Below are 23,080 nucleotides of genomic sequence, written 5' to 3'. Positions count from 1 at the left end.
TAATAGCCCAGGAATGTCAATTCCTCCTTATCTTGGTGGAAGGCTTGTTTGACAGTTCTTATAAACAATAGTAGAACCTTTAAAAGTATAGAAGAACATTTCCCACATTGCCAAAGGGGTTTTTCAAGTGCTCCAGCACTAATCTCACAGTGTGATTCATCAGCATTCTGGGATGCAAGCACTTTATTCCCCTGGGGAGTTCTGGCAAAAAGGAGCATGCACTGCCAGGCTGAGAGAAACCACTGGGAAGTAACTTTTATCCACCTGGTTACCAGTGGATCCTTGAGGGAATGACAGTTGATTTCTCTGGAGTAGCCAATATGAAAAATTGTATCCTGACAGTTTGGGGATAGCTATGTGCCTTTGGCCCATTTCCAAGTGCTGATGGTTTCTTGGCACAACCATGGAAGCGGGTCTTATCATCCAAGATCAGCAATCTCAGCCTCTCTTTTCTCCCTGGGGAGGCATTCGGACATCTGGTCCTATCAAAGAAAAGCAAGTGTTAAAGTCTGCTCCTGGGGAATTCTTTCCAATTCTACAATTTTTGGGTGACAAATTCTACAGCAGAGATTTTTTTTCACACCATACAAAAATATTTACAGCCCTCTGGAATTGGAAAAGCCCTCAAGAACATATCCTTTGGAAGTAAATTCTCGATTTAGTCACTAAAAATCACATGGACTATATAAAACTCTTACATCAAAGCACAACGTAGAAAACAGACCAGAGTGTTGATTCAACCTCTGGAAAAGGAAGATAGTGATGTGCAAAGTCCTGCAGCAGCAGAGGATGGGCTCATGCATCACAAAGTGTTGTGATGAGAGGGTACAGTTAAAGATAATTTGCAAAATTGGAAATCTCTGGTTTGGATAGGAAAAGGAAAATTAAACTTCCTGGTTGTCCTATTTCTGAAACTCTGGACACGTTTCTAAGAAAAGCACAAAATCAGAAGCCAGCCCATGATTGCATCTGCAAATAAAAAAACAAAACAAAACCTTCTCTATGAAGAATTTCTTACTTAGAAATAAAAATATCAACAATAACGTGACTTGAAAAAATAGTTACTCTGCACTTGAACATCCACATAAACACACTGTGCCCTGCTGCATCCATGGCATGGCTCCTTCAGTTTCCTACTGCTCCCATTTGTGCCTGGCCACTTTGTACTCACTCTTTACATGGCTGTGATGTTCACATCCAGCACTGAAATAATTCTTTCCCATTTAGGAATTCCCAGTGTTGGAACAGAGTGGAGTCACAGGCTTCTTTCCCTCAGTGCTCTGCCCTGGGCAGCCTGAAGTGCTGATCTCAAAACTAAGGACCACTCATGAAGGTAAAATACCCAAACCCTTTTAATACATCTTGAGCTTGTACTTGGAGTTGATAAAGAGGTTGCCTACCTGGTCTGAAGCACAAGTCTTTTCTGAGAGGTGGAGGATCAAGGTGCCTGTTCAGCCTGACCCGCCATCAGAGAAGCACCAGCAGCTCCCAGCATCTTCTGCCGAGGCCAAACTGAGAATGCTTTGGCATAGGACCAAGCATTAAGCAATCCCAATAGCACAGATGGATCTGGAACAGCTGCTCCAGCAGTCCCTGAAGCATGATCCTTCTCCACAGGCAAGTGTTAAAGCAGTTTCCCAAGCAGTGATGCCCTGTGCATCTGCCCATACAGATTTCAGGGAGATGTTACAGATGCTGAGTTCTCAAGAGTAGGAAATTCCTGCAAGCTGATGAAGACCAGAGAGGAGAAAGCACTGCCTCTGCTAAGAGCAGGCAAGAAAATGATGCTGTTCCTCTCTCCAAGAAAAAGAGGCCAGCAGCACACAGGTACCAGCACCATGGGCTGCCCAGGCTCATCCTGAACCTCCCCAGCACTTGGTGTCATGAGCAATGCACAGGAAGAGGAGACAGAGGTGACAAGGACCTTGGTGAGGCTAGAAACATCAATGTGTTTAGGATACAGAGAATGGAAAGATGTGGAACCACGTTTTGAGGGTTTTTTTTCAAAACCATTTACAAAAGATAAATACCAATGAACCAAGTGCTTCACAACTACACAGCAAAATGGGAAGCAGACACATGGGTGGATTTTCAGACAAACGGAAAATCTTACTGGAAAAGTGTGTGTCAGAGAATTCAATTGAAAAATAAATATATTGTTATTTTTAATTTGCATTCTACAGAAGTATATAAACCAATATGTTCTTAAATATTCAAAATGCCTAAAAATATCATTGCCATATCTGTATAACAGCAAGTTCGCATGTATTGAGGTGGGATTAATAATTAATTTCATAAGATATTCTAACATTTCAAGATTAAAATGCCTCTTTTACCTGTAGTGCCACTAGTAAAACAGACAATTGAAAGATCTTCTGGTCGAGGAGGCTAGAAATACAAAAGGAGATTAAGAAAATCACATCAGTCAAACATAAACATGTCAGTGGTAGAGACTGTTGACATTGTAGAAACCTAAAGATGAAACCTATTATGTTTTTGCTCTGACATGAAAAGCTATAATTCACCTCAGCATATATAACCAGGTCTCTTCAGTTGATGCAGAATCTATTCCTCCCTTTACGCTGTGCTTCAGCTGCACTAATGGTATGCTTTAGTGTTTGTCTTACAATTAGTATTTTCCAAGCCATCACCTATATCTGTAGATGTGTGGGACAACCTGAGATAATTCATCAATTTCCAGATCAATTTTGGAAAGAACTCCACAACAGGGGACAAGATTCCAAAGCTGCTGATTGTTCCCAATTCCAGCAGCATCTCTGTATTCTCAGCACCACTCCATACATGCACTATTTTGGGTCATGAATGACTAAACAAACAGCTTGAATATCAGAAGCTGCTTTTGAATGTATGAATATGAGCAGACAGTGAAAATATCAAAGCAATTTTTTCCAAAATATCCCATAGAAATACTGCCAAGTAGTGTTTCGGAACTGTAGGAGTCCCAGCACAAAGTGAAGGGTACAGAGACATTCCCCCAGTGCCACCAGGGTAGCTTAACAATTGCATTTAATTTCTGTCCCATTAACATGTTCATAGCAGGATGAGCTATCTCAATTAAGTGTTCTAGGTAGAGGGAATAAAGCAAATACTGCACATTGTTCCCTATAGGGGCGGTGAAGCCCTGGCACAGGTTGCCCAGAGAAGCTGTGGCAGTCTCATCCCTGAAAATGTTCAAGGCCAGATTGGACAAGACTTGGAGCAACTAAGCACCCATGGAAGGTATCCCTGCCCATGACAGGGGGTTGGAACAAGATGAGCTTTAAGGTCCCTTCTGCTGCAGTTGTAAGTGGGAAAAGCAACATGCCAACACTCACCACAGGCACATGTCGACTCTCACGGCCACAGTCCTGGAAGAGATTAAAGTAACAAATGTGATTTCCACTTTAATTCCTGCAGTGTAATCCATTTGCTAATAATTTGCAAACCACTAAGGGAGAGTGAGGTAAAGCAGACAAATTCCTAACTGGCACTGTGGCCATTTTCATTATCCTAAGTTTTTTGCCCTAACTGCAGTGCCTTCCTTGGGTTTCAAGTAGTGTTTGGGTTGGTTGAGCTGCATCCAGGGTGTTTCAAACAAGTATGAGGCTGTAGGATTACATGTTGTGTGGGGGAGGGTCTGTAGTAATGCAGACTCCCCAGGCAGGTGCAAAGGAGAGTCACTTTATTGCAAAAAGCAGGCCTTTTTAAGCTGTTAGCCCATGAGCAGTTATATAGCTTTAAAGCATAACAAACATAATTCAACCAACTGCCATACACCATGATGTGATCACGCAATAGTTATAGAACTTGTTTTCCTACCTGTAATTCTAATTCAGCGGAGTCTCTTTCCCACAGTCCTTTTCTACTTAGCCTTGATTTTACAAGGCCTTCCTTTTGTAGTTTTACTTATTGGTAACACTGTAGGAGGACAGTGTCTCAAATAACAATCCCCCTTCCCATGCTTAAATAGCTGCTGATAGTGTATTTGAGGATAAAGAATTGAAATGTTGGCTCTGCTATCAACAAGGAATAACACGAAGAGGCAAGTGCACCAAGCATCAGTATTGTCAGTGACAAGCTGCTCTTTCATGCTCTCCAGACACTGAACCTGTCACAAAATCCACAAGGCCCCGTACATTGTACTGTCTTTTTACAGATATTACAAAAAACAGTAAAAAGAGAGGGAAAGCAAACTCACCTCCACCTCCTGCATGGTCTGGATGCAAACCCCACAGCGCTTCCCTCTCTCTGTCAACTCCTTCTCAAATGGGTCCATCAGGATGATAGATCTCAGGCCTGGTGTTTCTCTCCTCTCCACATGGTCAAGGAGTACCCTGGCTTTTTCAGGCTTGTCACAAATGACCGTGGAAATGTCAGCTGCAAGGAAGACAGCCAAACGAGCTGTTTGCATTAAATCTTTTTTAATGCAAGACTGGCTTATAGCTAACAGTCTATCAGTTCTGAAAGTCACTCCAGGCTACACCAGAAATCCCAGCACACACATGCTTCTCTTGAAAAATGAGGAAAAAATGCTATCTTAGCTACCCTTAATCAATGCCAAAGCTGTAGCTGACATTTATGATCATTCTGGGATTCAGTTCAAAATATTAAAATTGGTCCCCACACAGATTAAAAAATCTAGGAGGCAAAATATCAAGCAGCACAGGAGTGGATGGCCATAGAGTAATTCCCACATCCAGAGTAGCCCTTATCCATGGCTATGCACAACTGGGTATGTGGAAGATGCAACAGAGGCAGCACAGGGACACATGGCTCCTCAGGAACATCTCAAAGTGAATTCAAGACACTCCACAAGTATCATCACAATGCCCCATCCCTGGAAGTGTTCGTGGACAGGCTGGATGAGGCTTGGAGCAACCTGGTCTAGTGAAATGTGTCCCTACCAATGAAGAGGAGTTGGAACCAGATCAGCTTTAAGGTCCCTTCCAACCCAAACCATTCTAGGATTCTATAATCATCCATCTTTTAGAAGCAGAAAATAAACCATTCTGTGCAACAAAACAGAAAATCACATCAGTTTTGATTTTACCTGTGTTGACAATGTACTGAATGGCTCCAGCACCTAAGGTGTCATACAGGGGAACAACCACCATGGAATAGGTGTAGCAAGCCAGCTCAGAGATGATCCACTGCAGAACATGGAAGCACAAAGGTGAGAAGGGTCCATGAGAGTAGATATTACTTGAGAACAAGCTGACAGGTCAGGAACATTATTAATACAATATCAAGTTGGACATAAAATCTCACCTCTGGACGGTTTTGAGCAAAGACACCAATGAACTGCTTCGTGGATGGCTTGCAGCCCTGCTGCAAAAGGCCTGAACCCAGAGCTTCTGCTCTTTCAGCCACCTGGAATTTGAAGAAGAAAATAATACATTAAAAAAAAAAGAGGAATATGAACAATACCAAATTAAACAAATACTTACAGGGATGCTCTCAAATTATTGTATTTCCTACCTAAAAGTCCAATTTTTATGTTATCATGAACCATCATTAACTGACCAGCAGTTGATGAGGTCAGTTATGCCCCATAGCTCCATAGTGCCTCAGCACTGCTTTCAGGAGGGGGCTCATGGCATGGAGCCAGCCCCTGAAAGCTGACACACCCAAGTAACACCTGGATGTGCCCAGGTGGGGACACCAGGAAGCATCACACAGTGCATGAGCAAACTCCTGGTCTAACGTGCAGGCACCCCAACGCCCCTTCTTGTGTTGGGCAGGAGAAGAGGATGCACAGTGAGTGTCACCTCGAGCTCACCTCCTTGTAGGACAGCCACTGGTAGGGCTGCTTAGGCTTCCTGAACCCAAGGCAGGGGCCATTCTCTGAAAGACAGAAGCAAAGATAATGAGTTATGGGGGGCAGTGCCAGGAATTAACATATGGGGCCCATAGTGTGGGGGAGTCCTCCAGGAATAAATCCACAGTTATTGGGTTGGTTCTCTCAGCAATCTCCAGCAAATGGTATACACAAGTGCATCTTATGGGAGACAAGCTTCTGGGATCCCCCCAAAAAGGCTTCAGTCCTCCCACTGACAGCAACAGCTTGCCCCAAACAACCTCATTAAAAGACACTTCTCCAAAGGTCACATGAGCATTAGTGTCTGACAAGGGCACTCATCTGAAACACCAGCTCCCACTGCTTGTGGTGCCTTTCAATTTAAAAAGGTGAAAACTACTATATTTAGCCCAGCTACTCTGGAGGAAGGTAAAACAACATGCAGCAGTGCATGACCAGATGAAAATTTGACGTTTTAATGATTTCCTAATGGTACCTTCTTGCAGAAATCCGTTTGTCCATACACCTACCGAGTCCTTCGTGGGGCAGAATATGTGCAGTTCTACTGGGTTTTTTTATGGCAAAAATAATAATCTGACCATGACATTGTTGTATCCAATGAGGCAGGACACCATAAACAGCAGACACAGAAATAGATATGATAGAGCAAGGAAGAGTCAGCATAGCTTTTTGGAGGGGGAAGTGATGTCTCTCAAGTGTGTGAGAACTCTGTGACTGTACCACTGACCATGGGGTAAGAACACCTGCATGGCCTGGTCCCCACCTCTCCCAGCTTTTGCTCCAAGGCCTCCTCATCACTGTGCTCTTACCAGAGATGCTGAATCCCCTCCTGAAGACCTCGTACATGGTCCTGGCATCATCATAGTAGTGTGTCAGCAGCTGTGGGCTGTCCCCAATCACCGAGCGGCGCGCCCCAGTCAGGCCCTGTATGAGATGAGGGGACACGAGGTGACCCGGCCATCAGTACTGCTCAAGGGGTGGGAGATGGGGAAACCCCCACCATAAAGCAGCAAACTCCCCAAATGCCAGCAAGACCTCTGTAACCACCACCTGCCCCAAGACCCAAGGTGATGTGAGAGGGGCGACACTGATCTCAGCACCTCAGGGATATGGAGAGCCCTCTGGCCATAGACAAGCACTTGACCCAGCTCATTGTCACTGAGATCATTGATATTTCCCTAAGGAATTTATTAAGGAATTATGGATCTGGAAGTAATGGAGTGGGGATGTGCTGAGGGATGCAAGTGCTCTGGGCTCCACAGGTCTCCAGGATTAGCACCATGAGAACCACCACAAGGACATCCAGGCCAACATGAAGGACAGACTAAGGCAGAGGCCAGCCCCCAGTGCCATGAGCTTGGCAGAGGTGTTTTAGGAGTGGGCAACCAGGCTGAGAATGACCAAACCAGGACTGCACTGGGAGCCAGATAAAAGTCTAACTAAAGCCCTAACCACAGGGAAAAAATAGCTTGAAAAATGTAAATTCCTCCCACTCTTTTAAAAAGCTGGAATTAAAGACAATGATGTCTTGAAGGGAACATCATAAAAGGCTTTAAAAATTCTCATCCCGTTTTCAGATATTAAAATAAGCTGAGGCAATACTCGGAAATATTTCTGTTCTTTAAAACAGAGCTGCATCATTAAAGCCTTTTGCAAGCATAACAGTTAGTAACTCCTCAGCCTCTAAGTATGGATTCAGGTTTACTTTTTCTTACTATTACCAAGTTTGCAGCACCAAACTCAGCAATGGGCACACATGAAGAATGCCAGGTGATCTGGTCTCCACAGCTGTTGCCTTTCAGTTGTTTCTCCCATGCAATGGCACTGCCTCTAATTTTTGGCCATGGATGGTTAAGCAAAGCTAAGACCAAAATTTTACTGAAAATCTAAGAGAACAACATGTTGTATTCTAGTTTTTTCATTTACAGAAAAAGGTGAATTAAGGGGTGAAGCAACCCCTGGCACAGTGCATTACATGGTTGATTTCAGGATAAGGTTGGGGAACTCCTGAAACAACAAAAAAAGCCTTCCTGGCATTCCCTGTGACCACAGATCGGTAGAAACAAGTCCAGAGGAGTCCATGAAGGTGATTAGAGGGATGGGATACCTACCCTATGAGGAAATGCTGAGAGAGTTGGGGCTGTTCAGCCTGAAGAAAAGAAGGCTCCAGGGAAACCTTAATGAAGGGGGCCTACAAGAGAGCTGGAAAAGGACTATTTACAAGGGCACATAGCAACACAACAAGAGGTTGTGGCTTCACACTGAAATAAAGGTTTAAATTAAATGTTAGGAAGAAATTCTCCTCTGTGAGGGTGATGGGGCCCTGGCACAGGTTGCCCAGAGAAGCTGTGGCTGCCCTGTCTCTTGCAAGCGTTAAAGGCCAGGCTGGATGGGGCTTGGAGCAGCCTGGTCTAGTGCCCACGGCAGGAGGTTTGGAATGAGATGATCTTTAAGTTACCTCGCAACCCAAACCATTCTATGACTTTCAGGCGTGCAAATCTTGGGGAAAGCCAGCTGGGGTTGCCCTGGCCTCACCTCGACTTCTTCCGACTGCATGCGCAGGTCGCAGGGCGGCTTCACGGCCCTGGGCCGGCTGGCAAACCAATAGGCGACAACAGCTGCGAAGGCACCAACGCCCACCAGCGCCGTGGCCGGCAGGTTGCGGAAGAACTGGCTGAGGTCATCAAACTCGGGGAGCCGCAGGCTCCGCAGGATTTCCTGAGCCTGCATCTTCTCCACCAGCGAAACGGCAAACTCTGCAAGAGCCAGAAGGATGGGTCAGGTCGGGTCAGGTCAGGCCGCAGATGGGTCTCTGGGAAGGGGAGAACATGCTTTCCCTCATCAGCCATCGCAGACACCCTGCTCTGCTGAGCTGTGGGGCTGCCTGCCAATAGCCACCCTAACTGAGAAGAACGGCATCTATGGAAGAGGTAGAAGAAGAGAGGAAGCATCCATAGCAGGGCGAGCAGGAACAGACAGCTCACTACCTAAGGACAACTGAGTACCAATGTACAGGGGCAGCTGCAGTTATCTGGAGTGAGAGATGCTAGGACAAGCTCTGGGTTTGAGCTACGACCCGTCAGGGCTGCCAGAAACTTTCACTGCCTTCCCTGAGAAGGACTGCACAGACAGTTGTGCTGGCTGAAAGAGTGGGAGCTGCTCCTAGGAAAGGCAAGGTCACGCTGTGGATCAGGTATCTCTCCAGACGCTGCCGCAGCAGGTTGCCTTGCTTTTCCCTTTTGCACACACAGAAACAGCCACCAGAGATGAGCCAGGCAGGTGGCTCACTGAGTGAGAGGTCAAGTTGTCCTCAGGGGACTCATGTTTGGGTGTTGAGTACACAAGCAACATTTTAAATAACTCCCGTTTACAGTGACAGCTCATATCAACTCCTCACTGGGAAATCTCCAGTATCAGCCAGCCCTCTGAGGGATGAGCCAAGCATGTGCTGCCCAGGGGGAATCCAAACAGTTAAGGTTTCCCACAACTCTATTTATGACTTTACAAGTGTCAAGGTCTTTAAAAAGTTTTTCAGCCACCTGAGCCCAGGCAGCTCCTTCCCTCTTGCTCTCTGCCCTTGCTCTAGCTTGTGGAACATGGCTTCACTTCCATGAGGGAGCCAGGACTTCCCACACAACAGCACCACTAACACAAACCTGCTTTTTTTCCTCCTGGAAGAACTATACTGAAGTCCTGAGGGTCAGGACTATCCTCCAGTAGCCTTCTGTGTTTGTGCCAGGTGAGCATTGGGGCTGGCACAGGCCAGGTGGTGAACAAGGGGGCACCCCTTGCACAGGGCTCTGGAGAAGGTTTGTAAGTTTGCACAAGAAAAAAAACAACGCAACAAACAATCAACCTCACTCACTCTTGGGTTATGAAATGGTGAAGGCAGCAGCAAGGGTACAGCGACACAGAGCCCATGTTCAGGGTCATCTATCTCCCCCTGTGAGCTCTGGTCCAAACATCCCTCTTGCTCCATGCTGCTCCCTGATGCTGGCCCAACATCCCACAGTCACCTCTGCTCCCAGAGAACACCCGACTGTGCAATCCCCCTAGGACCACAACCAGCCTTTACAAGAATGGTTGAACCCCTCCAATAATCATATCCAGATGATGTTACTGGGAAATGCCCACACAGGAGGCAATTTTCTCCTGAGTTCTGAGCATTTTTTCAGAAATCTCCACATGTGACAAAGTACTGACTATGAGACCATAATGATGTTAGGATGAACTGTGAGGGTGGTGAGTCACTGGCACAGCTTGCCCAGAAAGGCTGTGGAAGCCCCATCCCTGGAAGTGTTCAAGGACAGGCTGGATGGAGCTTGGAAGAGCCTGGTATAATGAAAAGAGTGCCCAGTCATGGCAGGGCAGTTGGAACTGGATGAGCTTTAGGGTCCCTTCCAAACCAAAACATTCTGGAATAAAATGATTCTGTGAACTGAGACAGAGTACTGATTTCTCCCCCCCATATTTCTCGACACCAGACTATGAAAAGCAGCCTGCCAAACACACTTACTACAAAAACTGGGAGAGCTTAGCAAGGGAGCTATTAATTTACCGGTGAATTGCCTATTTGTGCAAAAGCATTTCAGCAAGTCCCAATTAAGACTGTCTGCTCACAGAAACAGCCTGTCCTGCCAAAAGCAACCACGCAGTTTGCTGGCTACACTGAAATCCTGGGAATTACTCCCTGAACAGCAACCTGTAAGTGATGTTTTGTATCCATCCCTGCAGTTAAACTGAAAGTGGAAAGTCTGTGGGAACAGCACTGCCATGGGGGGATGCTTGGCTACAGCCATATGCTTCTGTCCTGCTTCTGCCCTGCTCAGCTGCAGCGATTGCCTGGAGGGAAGCAGGACCAGGCCTTTACATTTGTCTGGGTTGAGGGCATCCACAGACATCTAAAGCTTATGGCATCAACAGAAGGATCATGATAGTCAGGGCTGCAATTTCTGCTCACATTCAAGTTTGGCACTGCAGAGTTCACACAAGTTGCCTTTTGCAACAGTTAATCCTAGGTTTTACATGCTGAAGTGATTTGTGATGAGTCCATATTTGATCTGCTCAGAGCACCCAATCTGCCCCAGGATGGTGCCCAGGAAAGGGGCCCAGGTGTGTTTGGGATGATCAGAGAGAACTGCCTCACCCCCTCTCTATACCTACAGAAAGGGGCCAGGGCTGCCTGGATCACAGCCTCCTCTGACAAGTCAAGACAAGCACGTGAGCACCTAATGGTCACATGCTCTGGGAATACATTTATTATGTGATCAGGAAAATAAATAATAGTACAGCACAGTTGGGTTGGGCTACCCATCAGCAAAGGCAGTGTTGCACTCAGAGAGCACAGCAAGCGGCTGCTGCTATCACCTCAGGCCCAGGATCAGCAGCAGGATGATCTCTAGACCCCTTCTCTACATTTCTGTTATCTTTGTGCCCCATTTCTGCTACCTCTTGGCCCCATTTGTGTTGCCCAAGGTGGATCTACCAGCCTGCCACAGTTCATTTCATGCTCCCCACAAACAAGCAGCCCTGGGTGCCAGCAAGCATAGTATGGCACCCGTACATGTGGTACATGGAAACACTGACATTTCCATTTCTTCCAAATGGCACTTCACATCACCAGATTTCTAAAATATTCCCATGGCAAAGAAAAGAGAAACAAATATGAAAGGAAGGACAGAAAAAAGTGGTGAGTAGGTAGGTAGGAAGACAGGCAGGCAGGAAGGAGAGCTGGAGAAGTGCCAAGAGAGCACAGCCATGAGTAAGAGCTGCAGGTGCCTGGCACAGGGGAACTTCCCAGCCTGGGTCCAGGTTGAGCAGAGCTCCTGTAGCCTTGGGGCAGCCAGCATTGACACTGGGCTCAGTGGGATGTCAACCCCAGGAGGAGCCCCTGCCATTAAATGTAGCTCTGACCTCCAACTTGGCCAGGAAGCTCCTGGGACACCACAGGATTCCTAATCACTGCTGTAATTAAAACCAGAGAGGTGATGCCAAGTCAGCCTCTGCTCTGCAGGTCCACAAGTTTTCCCAGTGTGGGCACAGAGGATGAGAAGCTGGATGAGCCTTCAGTTCTCATCCTGAAGCTGGTTGGGATTGGGCTCAGGTCAGAAAGGGGGACACTGATCACTCTGCAGCAGGCTGAGCTCACATTTCTCTAGATTTTAGGGGAACAAATGATGTAATGAGATCTCCTAGTACAGACTGTGCAGTGCCTCAGCCACAAATGCTATACCCAGTTTAATCCAAACATGCAGATTTTTTTCTCATTTGTTTTATTTAAACAGGAAAATCTGGAAAACTCATGGCACTTGGCCACCTTTCTATTTTCAACTAGTTTGAGATCAGGTCAATTTCTTCTGTTTTAATGATTTTACACTGTAGTGTTTATGGAAATGGCAATGCCACACTTTACAGTGGGACAAAGCCAATGTTAATTACAGAGAGAAAATGCCATTATGTATTTGTTGGGTATTGCATTACAGAGAGCTACTGAAAAACCCTTGCAGAACAATTCCCTGCTGTGAGACAGGAAGCCAGTCAGTCTGCAAGCTTGCAAACTGCTTGAGAAAGAGTAGAGGGTGTGATGGAAATGTAAAGGGGAAATTAGGAACACCAGAAGTATCTGAAACTATGAAAGAATTGCTGTGTAGAAATCCAGTAAGCAGTCCCAAAATGAAGTAGGAGACAAGCAATAGTCGGCTCACATAGTTTTGCACAACACCTAACAGCTTCTGTCCCACACATGCAATTGTAGTATAAACATATCACCACAACAGTGACCCAAAACATTTCACTGCTCATCCTGCATCCCTTCAGAGCAGCCTGGGCAGGGGTGACCCCACAGCCCTAACCCACCACACATACTTGGATGCATGAAGAGGGACCCTCTGTACTCTGCAAGGGTTAATCAGCCACACATGGGATTCAGCAATTACTAGGATTGTTGATCAAGCCAAAGTTAATACTACTTAAAACTTTCTGAAACTAAACCTGCTTTTTCTCCTCTAAAGTGACCTAACTCATTATAGGTCCTTATCTCCATTTAATGTCTCTCACCTTCAGATACATCACCTTAAGCTAACTACCACAGCCTCCACATGATGTATCACTGCTTTGATTTTTGGGACAGCGCATTTTCATTAAAACTGTGTTTTCCATTAAAAAAATGCCCCCTACCTGCCAAAACCAGACCAAACTGAACTCTTACAGGTGCTTAATTTTACCCACTGAGTGAAATAATTGCCTCTCCAGTGCACAACCACAATTACTGTGTCTTACTTAGATCACGCAATTCTTTGCAGGGTCAAATAGAGGACTCAAAGCCAAAGCATTTGGCCTCATTGACTGTGGTTCCAATATAACTCAATGAGTTATAATTGGGAAGGGGGGGAAAAAAAGAGGGGGAAAAAAAAAGGAACTGGTTTAGAGATAAAACTTCTTTTTTTGGATTATTATGCCAGTGCTCAGGCAACATAAAAGAGGGTGAGAGGTGATGGATAGCAAACAAGGGAGGACAGGCACACAGTACCTGTGAGGCTGTGGCACTTCTCTGGGGAGCAGACACTGGAGAAGCAGCCCATGATCAAGAAATGTTATAAAAGCAGTTTGTAACTTTTATGTTCTGCTTTTACTAACAAAGAATATTATTCTCCCTTTCCTTTGAGAATCAGACCCATCCAATCTGCATATCTGGCCCTTTGCCAACATGACTATTAAAGAACAGGGTTTCAATAGTACCTAAGCCTCTTTAGCTAAAATTATTTTCATGCTGGCAGAGCCAGCTGGGGGCTCAGTGCACTCTGAACTCAGGGTCTGGGGCATGGGAGCAGACATAGGGCTGCAGCAATGCTATCAGGGACTGTTCCCATGCTCCTGCCTCCCCACTCGCCTTCTCCCAGTGCCCTCTCTCCCTCCCTCCCAGTCAGCAAGGCAGAGTTATCCACAATTGAAAAAGGCTTTGCATCCAGGTCAAGGATAAAATAAATCTGTGGGAGAAGAATAAGGCAAATAAACTTCATGGCAAGGAGGCCAGCCATGCTTTCCTGTGTCCTCTGGTGGGTGGGTAGGTGAGTGAGTGAGAGAGGAGAGCACAGGGATGGATGAAAGAGACCAGTTCAGCATCAGCATGTAGCAGGGGCTGTGGTATAAACTTGCCGAGTGATGTAGTATTTTTTTAGGAGAGACAGGCAGTTTCACTCAGGACAAAAAAATTGTCTCAGAGAAAAGGCTACTACAGTACCGGGTTCCATTTATATATGGTGTTTATACACATGCATTTATATATATGTGTGTGGATGTAAATGCTTAAGATATATATAAAAAGTAGAATTTCCCCCTACTCTGGGTGACTGATGATTAACAGTACTAATTGCATAATAATCATGTGCCCCTAGCATTACTCTAGAAACCTCTCACTCCTTAAAAAACTAAGTAGCTGGTGCATTAACAGCCTGGGTGTGACCATGGCACCATACCTCTCCATGGTTCCTGGGGACAGAGCTAACGGCAGACCACAGCACTGGGCTCAGGAGCTTTGCTGACCCTCCAGCTTCCATCCACCTTCCTGACAACCCCAGCCCCAAAGGCAGAGCACAGACAAAGGATGGGGAATCTCCAACCAACCAGAGGAGCAGCACTGGTCTCTGCTCCCTTCTGCTCTGCACTGCTGGGAAATGTATTTTCAAAACACAAGATCTTTGCAAGCATCCACTAAAAATGGAAAAATGCTAACAAGGAGCTCAATGTCCTGAAAGAGACCAGTAATCACATGTAAACAGAAGTATTTAAAGTATCCAAAATATCTACAGCATATGGGTCCCTTGCCTAGAGAAATTGTTGAATAAATTATTCAGTACTATGAAGAGGTCTTACTTCAGACATTTGAGATCTTTCAGAGACCAAAATCCAGCCCCAGCTATCTGGAAATGCCTCTTGCTTGGAGCCGTGCACGGACCACCAACTCATTCTCATCTCTCTGCATCAGGTCCCTCTTCATCCGTTGATACCAAATCCTTATGGAAAGCTTCATACTCCCTCTCACACCTCCTCACCCACTCATCACATCTCAAACATGTGGACCAACCTACAAATACCTTTTGTACCCCTGAGCAGAGCGGTGTAGCAGCCCTGGGAAGCCACTAGCACTCACACACATGGAAAAGCCATGACTGGGAATCTGGTCCAAATCTGCCACTCCTCTGGATAACAAAGCATCAGGAAGCTAGTGCAAGCATTTTAAGTTTCCTACTAAAAGGGAAAAGCTCAACAGCTCTACTGTCTCTGAAGTCCATCAGTTCCCTTAGGCACAGTAACAAAAAAGCTCCTCTAACTGCTGAAACATCCTTAAAAGGTTACCCAGCACCAGCGTGAGCCAGAGTCACAAGGTTTCATTGACCAGGCTAAAAACCTCAGCACATGGTTGCAGAGGATGGAGTTCAGATGGGAGAACCTACATGGGGTATTTTTGTACCCGCTATCCCCCTCATCATATTAATCTTGTTCCCCTTATGCCAGTGTAGCTTCTGTGTGCTCACCCCAAGAAAGCTCAGGTTATTCCTCCAAGCTAAAACACAACCAAGCAGAAGGAGAAACAAACCACCAAAGTCGTGGGGTTTTCTGGCTGTCTTCAGTTCTCTGGAGCCTGCTCACACAACTGTGCCAAAATCAGGGGCTGCAAAGTTCCCTGTGGGGAAAGGGGAGCCTGTTCCCTCCTTGTCTGATTCCCTGGCTCACAAGCAGCACAGTCCACAGGAGCATCCCACTGAGGTGACTAAAGCAGGAGAGAATTTGCCACTCAGCTTTATGGCAAAGCTTGCAGGTGGCAGTGAATCCTGCACATGTTTTCTAGGATGAAGTGCCATGTGCTGCTGGCATTGTCACACAGGGCTGGATCCTGGGGCTGCTTTTGCCAGGGCTGAGGCTTCATTCTGGACACTGCTCATAGAACATCTGCAAAGCTCCCCTGTTCCCAGAAGTACCAATAAGCAATTGTCAACTTCAGATCTTGTGAAGAATGTGGTTGGTTGGTTGGGTTGGCTATTTTTATTTTTTACTGATATCAATGGTTGATTGTCCCATATACCATATGACTCCTAAATACTCTGTGTCAGGCAGCAGAGAGCTTAAGAATGGCAAAAAAATAGTTATCTGGGGCAGAGTAGAAAGAGAAGCACTGAATGGAAAGGGAGAAGGGAGCTGCACCCCTGACAGTTGGCTTGGCAGAGCAGAAATGTGAATGTGCTTTCCAAAGAGCTTGGTGTCTTGTTGCCAGGGAAGTTTTGATGTTTGCCTTTAAATATTGAATTTAAATAAACCTTAGTACTGTCTGTAGAGGCCCTGGTCCAGCTAAGAGCCCCAGTCACCTGAAGGCTCTGCAGCACGGCCAGTGCTGGGTAGTGCAGAGATGCAGGGACCACAAGGGAGCTTTCCCTTCAATGTACCCAGGTGGGATGTACTCCCCTCCTCGGCTCACTGCCCGGCTCATTTTCAGTCTCTGTACATGAACATGCCATAGCCAGGCCCTCTGTGGCCATCACACTCCACAAAGCCCCTAGCCCATGGCTGGGTGGAGGCAAGGAGATTTTGGGTACAATGCTAGGCAGGGAAGAAGCTGGTACCACATGCATGCATTGCCCTGGCTGTTGAGGGCTTGCTCTGCTGTCCCCACAGCAGATCACTGCTAGACAAGGACATGCATGCAAGCAAGTCCCTGCACTGCCAGTTGCCAGCTCTCCATGACCATTCACACCCTGCCCTTGGCTGCATCTGAAGGGTAACTGTGTGAGACTGGTCACAGTGATACAGGGTCAGTTAAAGGGACAGCCCTGGCCCTGGTTGCTCTCCTGCTGCATGTACAAACTGCACAGGTCTGATTCCTGCTGGCTTCTGGCAGGGCAGGATGGATGACCCAAACTCACACCATTGCTGGACTGAGCCATGAGGGGCCCCTCACCTTATGCCCACATTGGGGTCCCTCATGGCTGCTGGCACAGAAATAACTGTCCTGCTATAGTATCAGAAAAAGTGGTTAGTTTACAAGCAAATCCACACCTGGCAGGGTCAGATGGCATCCTGGTGCCAGGGTGGGGTCATGCCCTCCCTTCGTGACTCCCTGACCAACCACACATTCACCTCCACCCCTGCCTGGAGCACAATCTGGTGGAGCCCACCCGACGAGTATTCTAGGCCTGCCAGGGCAGGGAGTCCTCCTGACTATCTGCCCCTTCCATCACTCCCACACCCACGCTGCCTTTCCCAGGAACCAGCACAAATATTTGTGCACCAGTCCAGTGGTACCGATGCAGCTGCAACCTTTTTGGGTTCATTGCTGCCGTTTCTTTTGGCAGCAGTATCAGAATAAAGTGGTTTCTGAATAACCCTCTGAGGATCCTGCCAGCCCATTGCATTCAGGCAAGCATGGGAGTACTTCATCCAAAGTGACACAGAAAACTAAACAAGCTCATAACACAAAATCTGCCATTAATGCTTAAGACATGACACAGTGGCATGCCCAGAGTTAGTCCTGCAAAGGATAGGGAAGAACAGGAATAATTTGAATACCACTTCCAAGCCAGGTGTTAGCCTGCACTGTCTCTCTGACAGCTCAGACTGGACCAAAACACTTACTTGGTCAAACTTCAATTTTGTGTTGCCTTCTGCAATATCAATAGCAAGTGGTCACAGCAGGGCTAAGCAGGCTAGATTGCAGCTGGCATTGTCTCCAGTCATGAAGATCCTGGAAATTTGGCCTGTTGCTGTCTGCAAGAGGCTGCCTGTGCACTATCACCCCACAGATTTTCATCTTCTGCTGCAGATGTAGAGAAAGACCTCACAGTTTGGGCCATATCATAGTTAAACACTGCCTCTATTATTATAAGGAGCAATTTTCTTTATGCCAATCCTACAGCTTGAAGACCTCCAATACTTACTGACATGCCACTGCAGTTAAAGCAAAACCATATGAAAAAGGAGAGAACTGAAAGGCTCTGCCAGCTCTGTGTTAAACACATGCCCTTGAAGACAGTATTACAGCTGTAAGACTAGAAACTGAAACAGAAAATGACATAAAAATGGGGGCTTACAAAAAAGTAACAGTAGTGTCACTAATTACAACAAATACAGTTATTACTCTCTTCAAGTAATTAGACCAGGCTAATTACCAAGAAAGTGCACTGCAAGTTCATGGAGTCACAAATGCGTTGGAAGAGACATTGAGGATCATCCAGCCATCCCCTAGACAACTGGCAGAGATGCCCTTCACTAGATCAGATTGCTCACTAGATTGCTTCACTAGATCAGATTGGGCTCCATCCAACCTGGCCTTGTAGTTGTAGTGCTTTTGTAAAGGACCCTGTCTGCACAGATGGGAAGGAGTAAGGAGATACCAAAGGTTAAGTACATATGGAGAGAGCAGAGTTATAATCACACCCTGTGCACGTAGAATGTGACTGCCTGAATCTGGTCCAGGTTTTACTCCAAAACAAACCAGAAACTGAAGGCAGTTAGAAAGTTGTTCAAGGCTTATTTGGCAACCTTGCAGTGCAGTAAGGGAGAAGAAAATAAAGAGGCAGGCTGTGTGCCAAAACCCAAAGGAAATCAGCTCCCCACTCCCACTGCAGGTGGGGGACAGCAGTCGGGGCAGGAGCAGCATGATGCAGCAACCTTGCCTGCTGCACAGACCTACCAGCCTGTGTTCTCTGCCTATCTGGGCCCTGTGCCAGTAGCCTCCAGTCAGAACTGAAACACACTGCCTGCAAAGAGCCAGAGCTTCTTAAAATAATCTCTTCTGTGCTTGAGAGTATCACCATGCTTTTAAAGGAGCACAACTTGATGTTTCTCTCTTGCATGCTATCAGTAAAACCAGAGTGATTACTGCAGAAAGGGTCATGGTGTTAGGGACACTCTCACTGCACAGGTGCAAAAGGTTTTCCAAGGAGGCCCCACAGTGCACACAGTCGCCTCTGCAGCTGTACCCAGGGCCATGCCTGACCCAGCACATGGTACACCTCCAGGAGCAGGCAGGGACCCTCCACCTTCCAGGAGGCTCTCTGAAACTACTGAAAGCATCATCCTCCCAACCCTCTTTGTCCCCAGCATACCAAACGATGGGATGCACCAGGAACAGGCACAACACAGCAAGCAAGAAACCACACTATGTCTAGATAGGGGATTTCATGGCTGCAGATAGGGTTTTCATGTTCTGTCCCTGACACCAAGGTGCACCCCCATGAGCTCTCACACTCAACACAGCAGCAGGATCTTCCCGTGTGGATGGAGCATGCTCATGTTTCCATGCTTGAGGAAAGTGTGAATGCACAGCGTGGAAATAGGAACAACATCATACAGTACACTGAACGCTTGCAACCTGCCACTTCTGCATAGCTTTGGCAAAGGCAAGTTTTGTCACCAGCTCCAGGAGATCCCTCAGAGACATACATTGCAAAGAGCCTACAATGAAGTCTGGGTGGCTGAAAGTTGAGACACAGAAAGCCTATAAAATCAGAAGGATGTCACAAAATCCTAGAGTCATTTAGGCTGGAAAAGCCCTCTAAGATTATGGAGTCTAACCATTCCCCCAGCACTGCCAGGCTTGCCACTAAACCATGTCCCAAAGTGCCATATCTACACATTTGTTAAATCACTCCTGGATGGGGACTCCACCATTCTCCTGGGAAACCTCTTCCAGAGCTGAAAAATTCTGGTGAAGAAATTATTCTTACTATCCAACCTAAACTTCCCCTGGCACACCTTGAGATCACTTCATCTTGTTCCTCCATTTGCTACTTGGGAGGAGACCAATCTCCTCACCTAACTTCAACCTCCTTTATAGAGTAGTAAGAGCCCTTCTGAGGCTCCTTTTCTCCAGGCTGAGCTCCCCCAGCTGCTCCTTATCAGTCTTATGCTCCACACCCTTCCTCAGCCCCACTGCCCTTCTCTAGACACCCTCTAGCACCTCAATGTCCTTCCCAGAGTGAGGGGCTCAAAGCTCAACACAGGATTCAAGGGCAACCGCAACTATACGGGTGTAGTGGGTTCTGCAGAGCTCCTGCTGTGGGAAACCCCGATGTATAGAGTCAAGAGTTTGGGGCAATGAACTAAGAGGGGCAGAATCCTCCAGGGTAGCCCCAGACACCAGGCTCCATCTCCACATCCCAGTGAACTTGCCCCCACGCCTGACTGGGTGCAGGTAGAGCTGCCCTCACCGCTGATCCCAGGGGCGCTGGGGAGGCCTCCGGCCCCCAGGGCTGTCAGCCCGTGCTCTGGAACCCCGCAGCCCACGCACGACCTCCACCGCTGAGAACTCCAGCCAGAGCCGGGCAGGAGCTTTTCCCCCACTAAGGCCGTTGGAAACACCCGCAACAACAGGAAACTGCCGAAGTGACCCCCGTCCCACAGCCCCGCCAAGAGCTCTCCTGCACAGCCCCCTGCGAGACAAGCCCACCCACCCCCAGCAGCACTGCGATCCCTCTGCACAGCAGCTCTCGAGCCGCTCTGCTCTTTTTTCGCGAGTTCGCTTTGCTCAGGCTCCCGGAGCCCGGCTTCGGTGGAGCCTGCGGGCCCCGGGACCCGGCCGGAGGCCCCTGGGATGGGGGTCCCGTCTGGAGCCTCCCGGGTCCTCCCAGACCCACCCGAGCCTTTCCCGGACGCAGCTCCTGGATCCCCCTCGGATCCCCGCCGGGCTCCTTACACGCACTGCAGTAATAATAATAATAATAATAATAATAATAGTAACGAAACCCCCGCCGGGACTCACCATCCGGCGGTCTCCCCGGTCCCTCTGGTGCCCGGTCAGCTCATGGCCGGGGCTCTGACGTCCCGGTCCCCGCACAGAACTGCTGACTCCAGGGCGTCCCTCCCCCTCCCATCTGCAAACGGCTGAAAGAAGTTAAGCTTGGCTAATATCGGCTTCGGCTGTATTAGCGCAGCAGCAGCGGCGCTGCCCGCTGTAACCCTTGAGGTTCCACATCCCGGCGATGGGAGCCGCCTTCCAGAGAGGAACCACCCCTCTCCCCTCCTTAGTATTGCAGTATTTTCGCACATCTCTGTCATACTGGAGGATTTACAGGCTGGAAGCAAGGCTTCTGGGTGTAAAACTGTAAAACCTTCCTGCAAAAGCGCAGTTTGAAATTAGAAACAGTATATTTTTTTTTCCTTTAGGAAAAGTCATCATAAAAGAAAGTTTCTGACGCTGAGAAATTCTAGGCCACCAGTTCAGATCTGCTGAGCTATAAACTTCATAGGTCGGATATGGGCAGACATTTAAATGTGCAGACGGTGATTGGACGAAGAGTAATGGCTTCACACTGAGAGAGAGCAGGTTTACATTAGATATTGGGGAGAAAATCTTCCCTGTGAGGGTGGTGCGACACTGAAGCAGGCTGTCCTGAGAAGCGGGGGATGCCCCACTCCTGGATATCCAAGGCCAGGTTGGATGGGGCTTGGAGCAACCTGGTCTAGTGGAAGGTGTCCCTGCCCATGGCAGAGAGATTGTAACTGGATGACCTTAAAGGACCCTTCCAACCCAAAACATTCTGTGATGATCAAATAGAATAAATACAAATCCCCTGAATCGATAAAATAGTAAGAGAGTAACTATTGCCAATATCATCCTTATACCGCTACATATATTAAAAGAAAAAACCCAACACCCTGGTATTTCAACCCAAACTGAGTTTTGTTAATTTACACTCAAAATAACAAGACCAGAACTTTGAAATTCATTTGCCATGGTAAATTATTAACATTTACATTTGAGAGATTTGGCTGAGATACTCTCTTAACTACAAGAACATTCATTTCAACTGAAAGCCAACAGTGTCTGATAGCTTCCCACTCCTGAGCAAAGATAACATGGTTGTGCCACCCTTGGGCCCCCAGGAGCCCTTGCTCCATATCATCAGTTATTTACTGTTCATATTTTACTGTTCAACTCCTGCTTAGGATTCTGGCTGTTAGGAAGGTATTTGAGGGGTCTGCCTTTCCACTGGGTGCATATCTGGCATTATTAACACTGAAATTATTGTTTTCCTCAACTCCTTTTTTTCCCGGCTGAATCCCCACAGCTGCTTGGCAGAAAAGGGGGGAGCAGAGGGTGAGTAGCTGTCTGAAGACTCACCATAGTTAACAAAGTTTCTGTCTGACCTGTACTAAATTTTACTTGTGATACTGGAGTTCGTAAAGGAGAATTCTCAAAGAGCACTTAACACTCATGAATGAAGAGACTATTTAATGAGATTTCAGGCAAGATTGTCAAATATCACTCCTTTGGGTCGAGTGGTGTTCTGCAATCAGGCTTAATTCATCAAAGTGCCAGGGTAGGGCAGGAAGTATTGGACTGAATGGTCTGGTCTGCAGGTGCAAATCAGCATCACAGTGCTGGCTTAATGGGACCTCAGCAATATTCAGCAGCTCAGATTCCTACCCCTTTGTTTCTTAAGAGACACAGTTTGACAGAATCTTTGTAGTCAGGAAAATATTTCAGGTGTGTGAGCAGTCCTGGACTGGCTGGGCACTTCAGTGCCAGTAGCCCACAGTCTCAGCATATCTGTGTTCATGATGAAATGCCCTAAAGAGGATGTGGGAATCCTGATTTCAAATGGTTATTGGATTAAAAACAACATATTGTGCTATGAAGCTCTTCTTTCAAGCTCCTGCTGGTAAGGGCTGGTCTTGCCTACCAAGATGATGCTCACCATGGGCAATATACCCTCAGCATAGGTGGTGAGATTGAGTATAATGTGTTTTATGATACAGTCTGAAACAGCCTTTTACCTACTCTGTAAATACTCTGAGCAGTAATTCCCTTTCTCTTGTCTTGCTTTCATTGCATGTACATATGTATATGGACTCACCCTCTGAAATAACCATTGGAGATATTTGAAGAAGAACAAAGAGAGGAAGCTGGATGTGGGCTGCCTACCTTAAGGGGAAAATTATGTAAGCATATTCTAAGTAATACACTGAACAAAAGCTTTCCCCCTGCCCCAGAATTTTCTGCCAGGTGATTTGCAGGGCAGAGTGATGGGGACAGGGCTTTATGGGAAGACAACCTCATTTTTTGGACTCACAGCCAAGAGAAAGCACGCAATTCTCCATAAACAGGGATTTGTTATGAGATCTTTTGGCATGGGAACACAAAGAACAGTTCAAGTCTGTTTTCAGATCCTCCTGCAGAACAGAAAGCTGAGAGCTGATGGGGATGAGCACGAAGAAGCTAAGCATCCAGAACTCCTTGGCAATAGGAGCCACAAAACCCTTTCAGCT

The 23,080-nt window shown here is 46.9% G+C and overlaps 1 protein-coding gene across 9 annotated transcripts in view; it reads right to left on the bottom strand.

The window, feature by feature from the left end:
* The window catches only part of ACSL6 (acyl-CoA synthetase long chain family member 6), a 41,328-nt gene extending 20,652 nt beyond the window's left edge, over window positions 1-20,676 (bottom strand). For 3 of the 9 annotated variants that reach the window (XM_062502063.1, XM_062502064.1, XM_062502062.1), the window contains exons 1-8: window positions 8,459-8,560; window positions 6,628-6,742; window positions 5,780-5,844; window positions 5,269-5,370; window positions 5,051-5,150; window positions 4,199-4,377; window positions 3,336-3,368; window positions 2,337-2,388 (exon numbers count right to left, since the gene is read on the bottom strand). In XM_062502063.1, coding sequence (XP_062358047.1) covers window positions 2,337-2,388; window positions 3,336-3,368; window positions 4,199-4,377; window positions 5,051-5,150; window positions 5,269-5,370; window positions 5,780-5,844; window positions 6,628-6,742; window positions 8,459-8,548 — 736 coding nt within the window. In that variant the 5' untranslated portion in view covers window positions 8,549-8,560. Of the gene's footprint in view, window positions 1-2,336; window positions 2,389-3,335; window positions 3,369-4,198; window positions 4,378-5,050; window positions 5,151-5,268; window positions 5,371-5,779; window positions 5,845-6,627; window positions 6,743-7,929; window positions 8,021-8,353; window positions 8,576-20,570 lie in introns of those variants that run through there. The other 6 variants (XM_062502056.1, XM_062502055.1, XM_062502061.1 and 3 more) reach the window with 4 other exon arrangements.
* Between the last annotated feature and the right edge of the window lie 2,404 nt (window positions 20,677-23,080).

Source organism: Cinclus cinclus, chromosome 14 (assembly GCF_963662255.1).
Source record: "Cinclus cinclus chromosome 14, bCinCin1.1, whole genome shotgun sequence".
NCBI lineage: Eukaryota > Metazoa > Chordata > Aves > Passeriformes > Cinclidae > Cinclus > Cinclus cinclus.
Note: the sequence above shows the minus strand (reverse complement) of the source record. Positions and strands in the feature narration are given on the sequence as shown.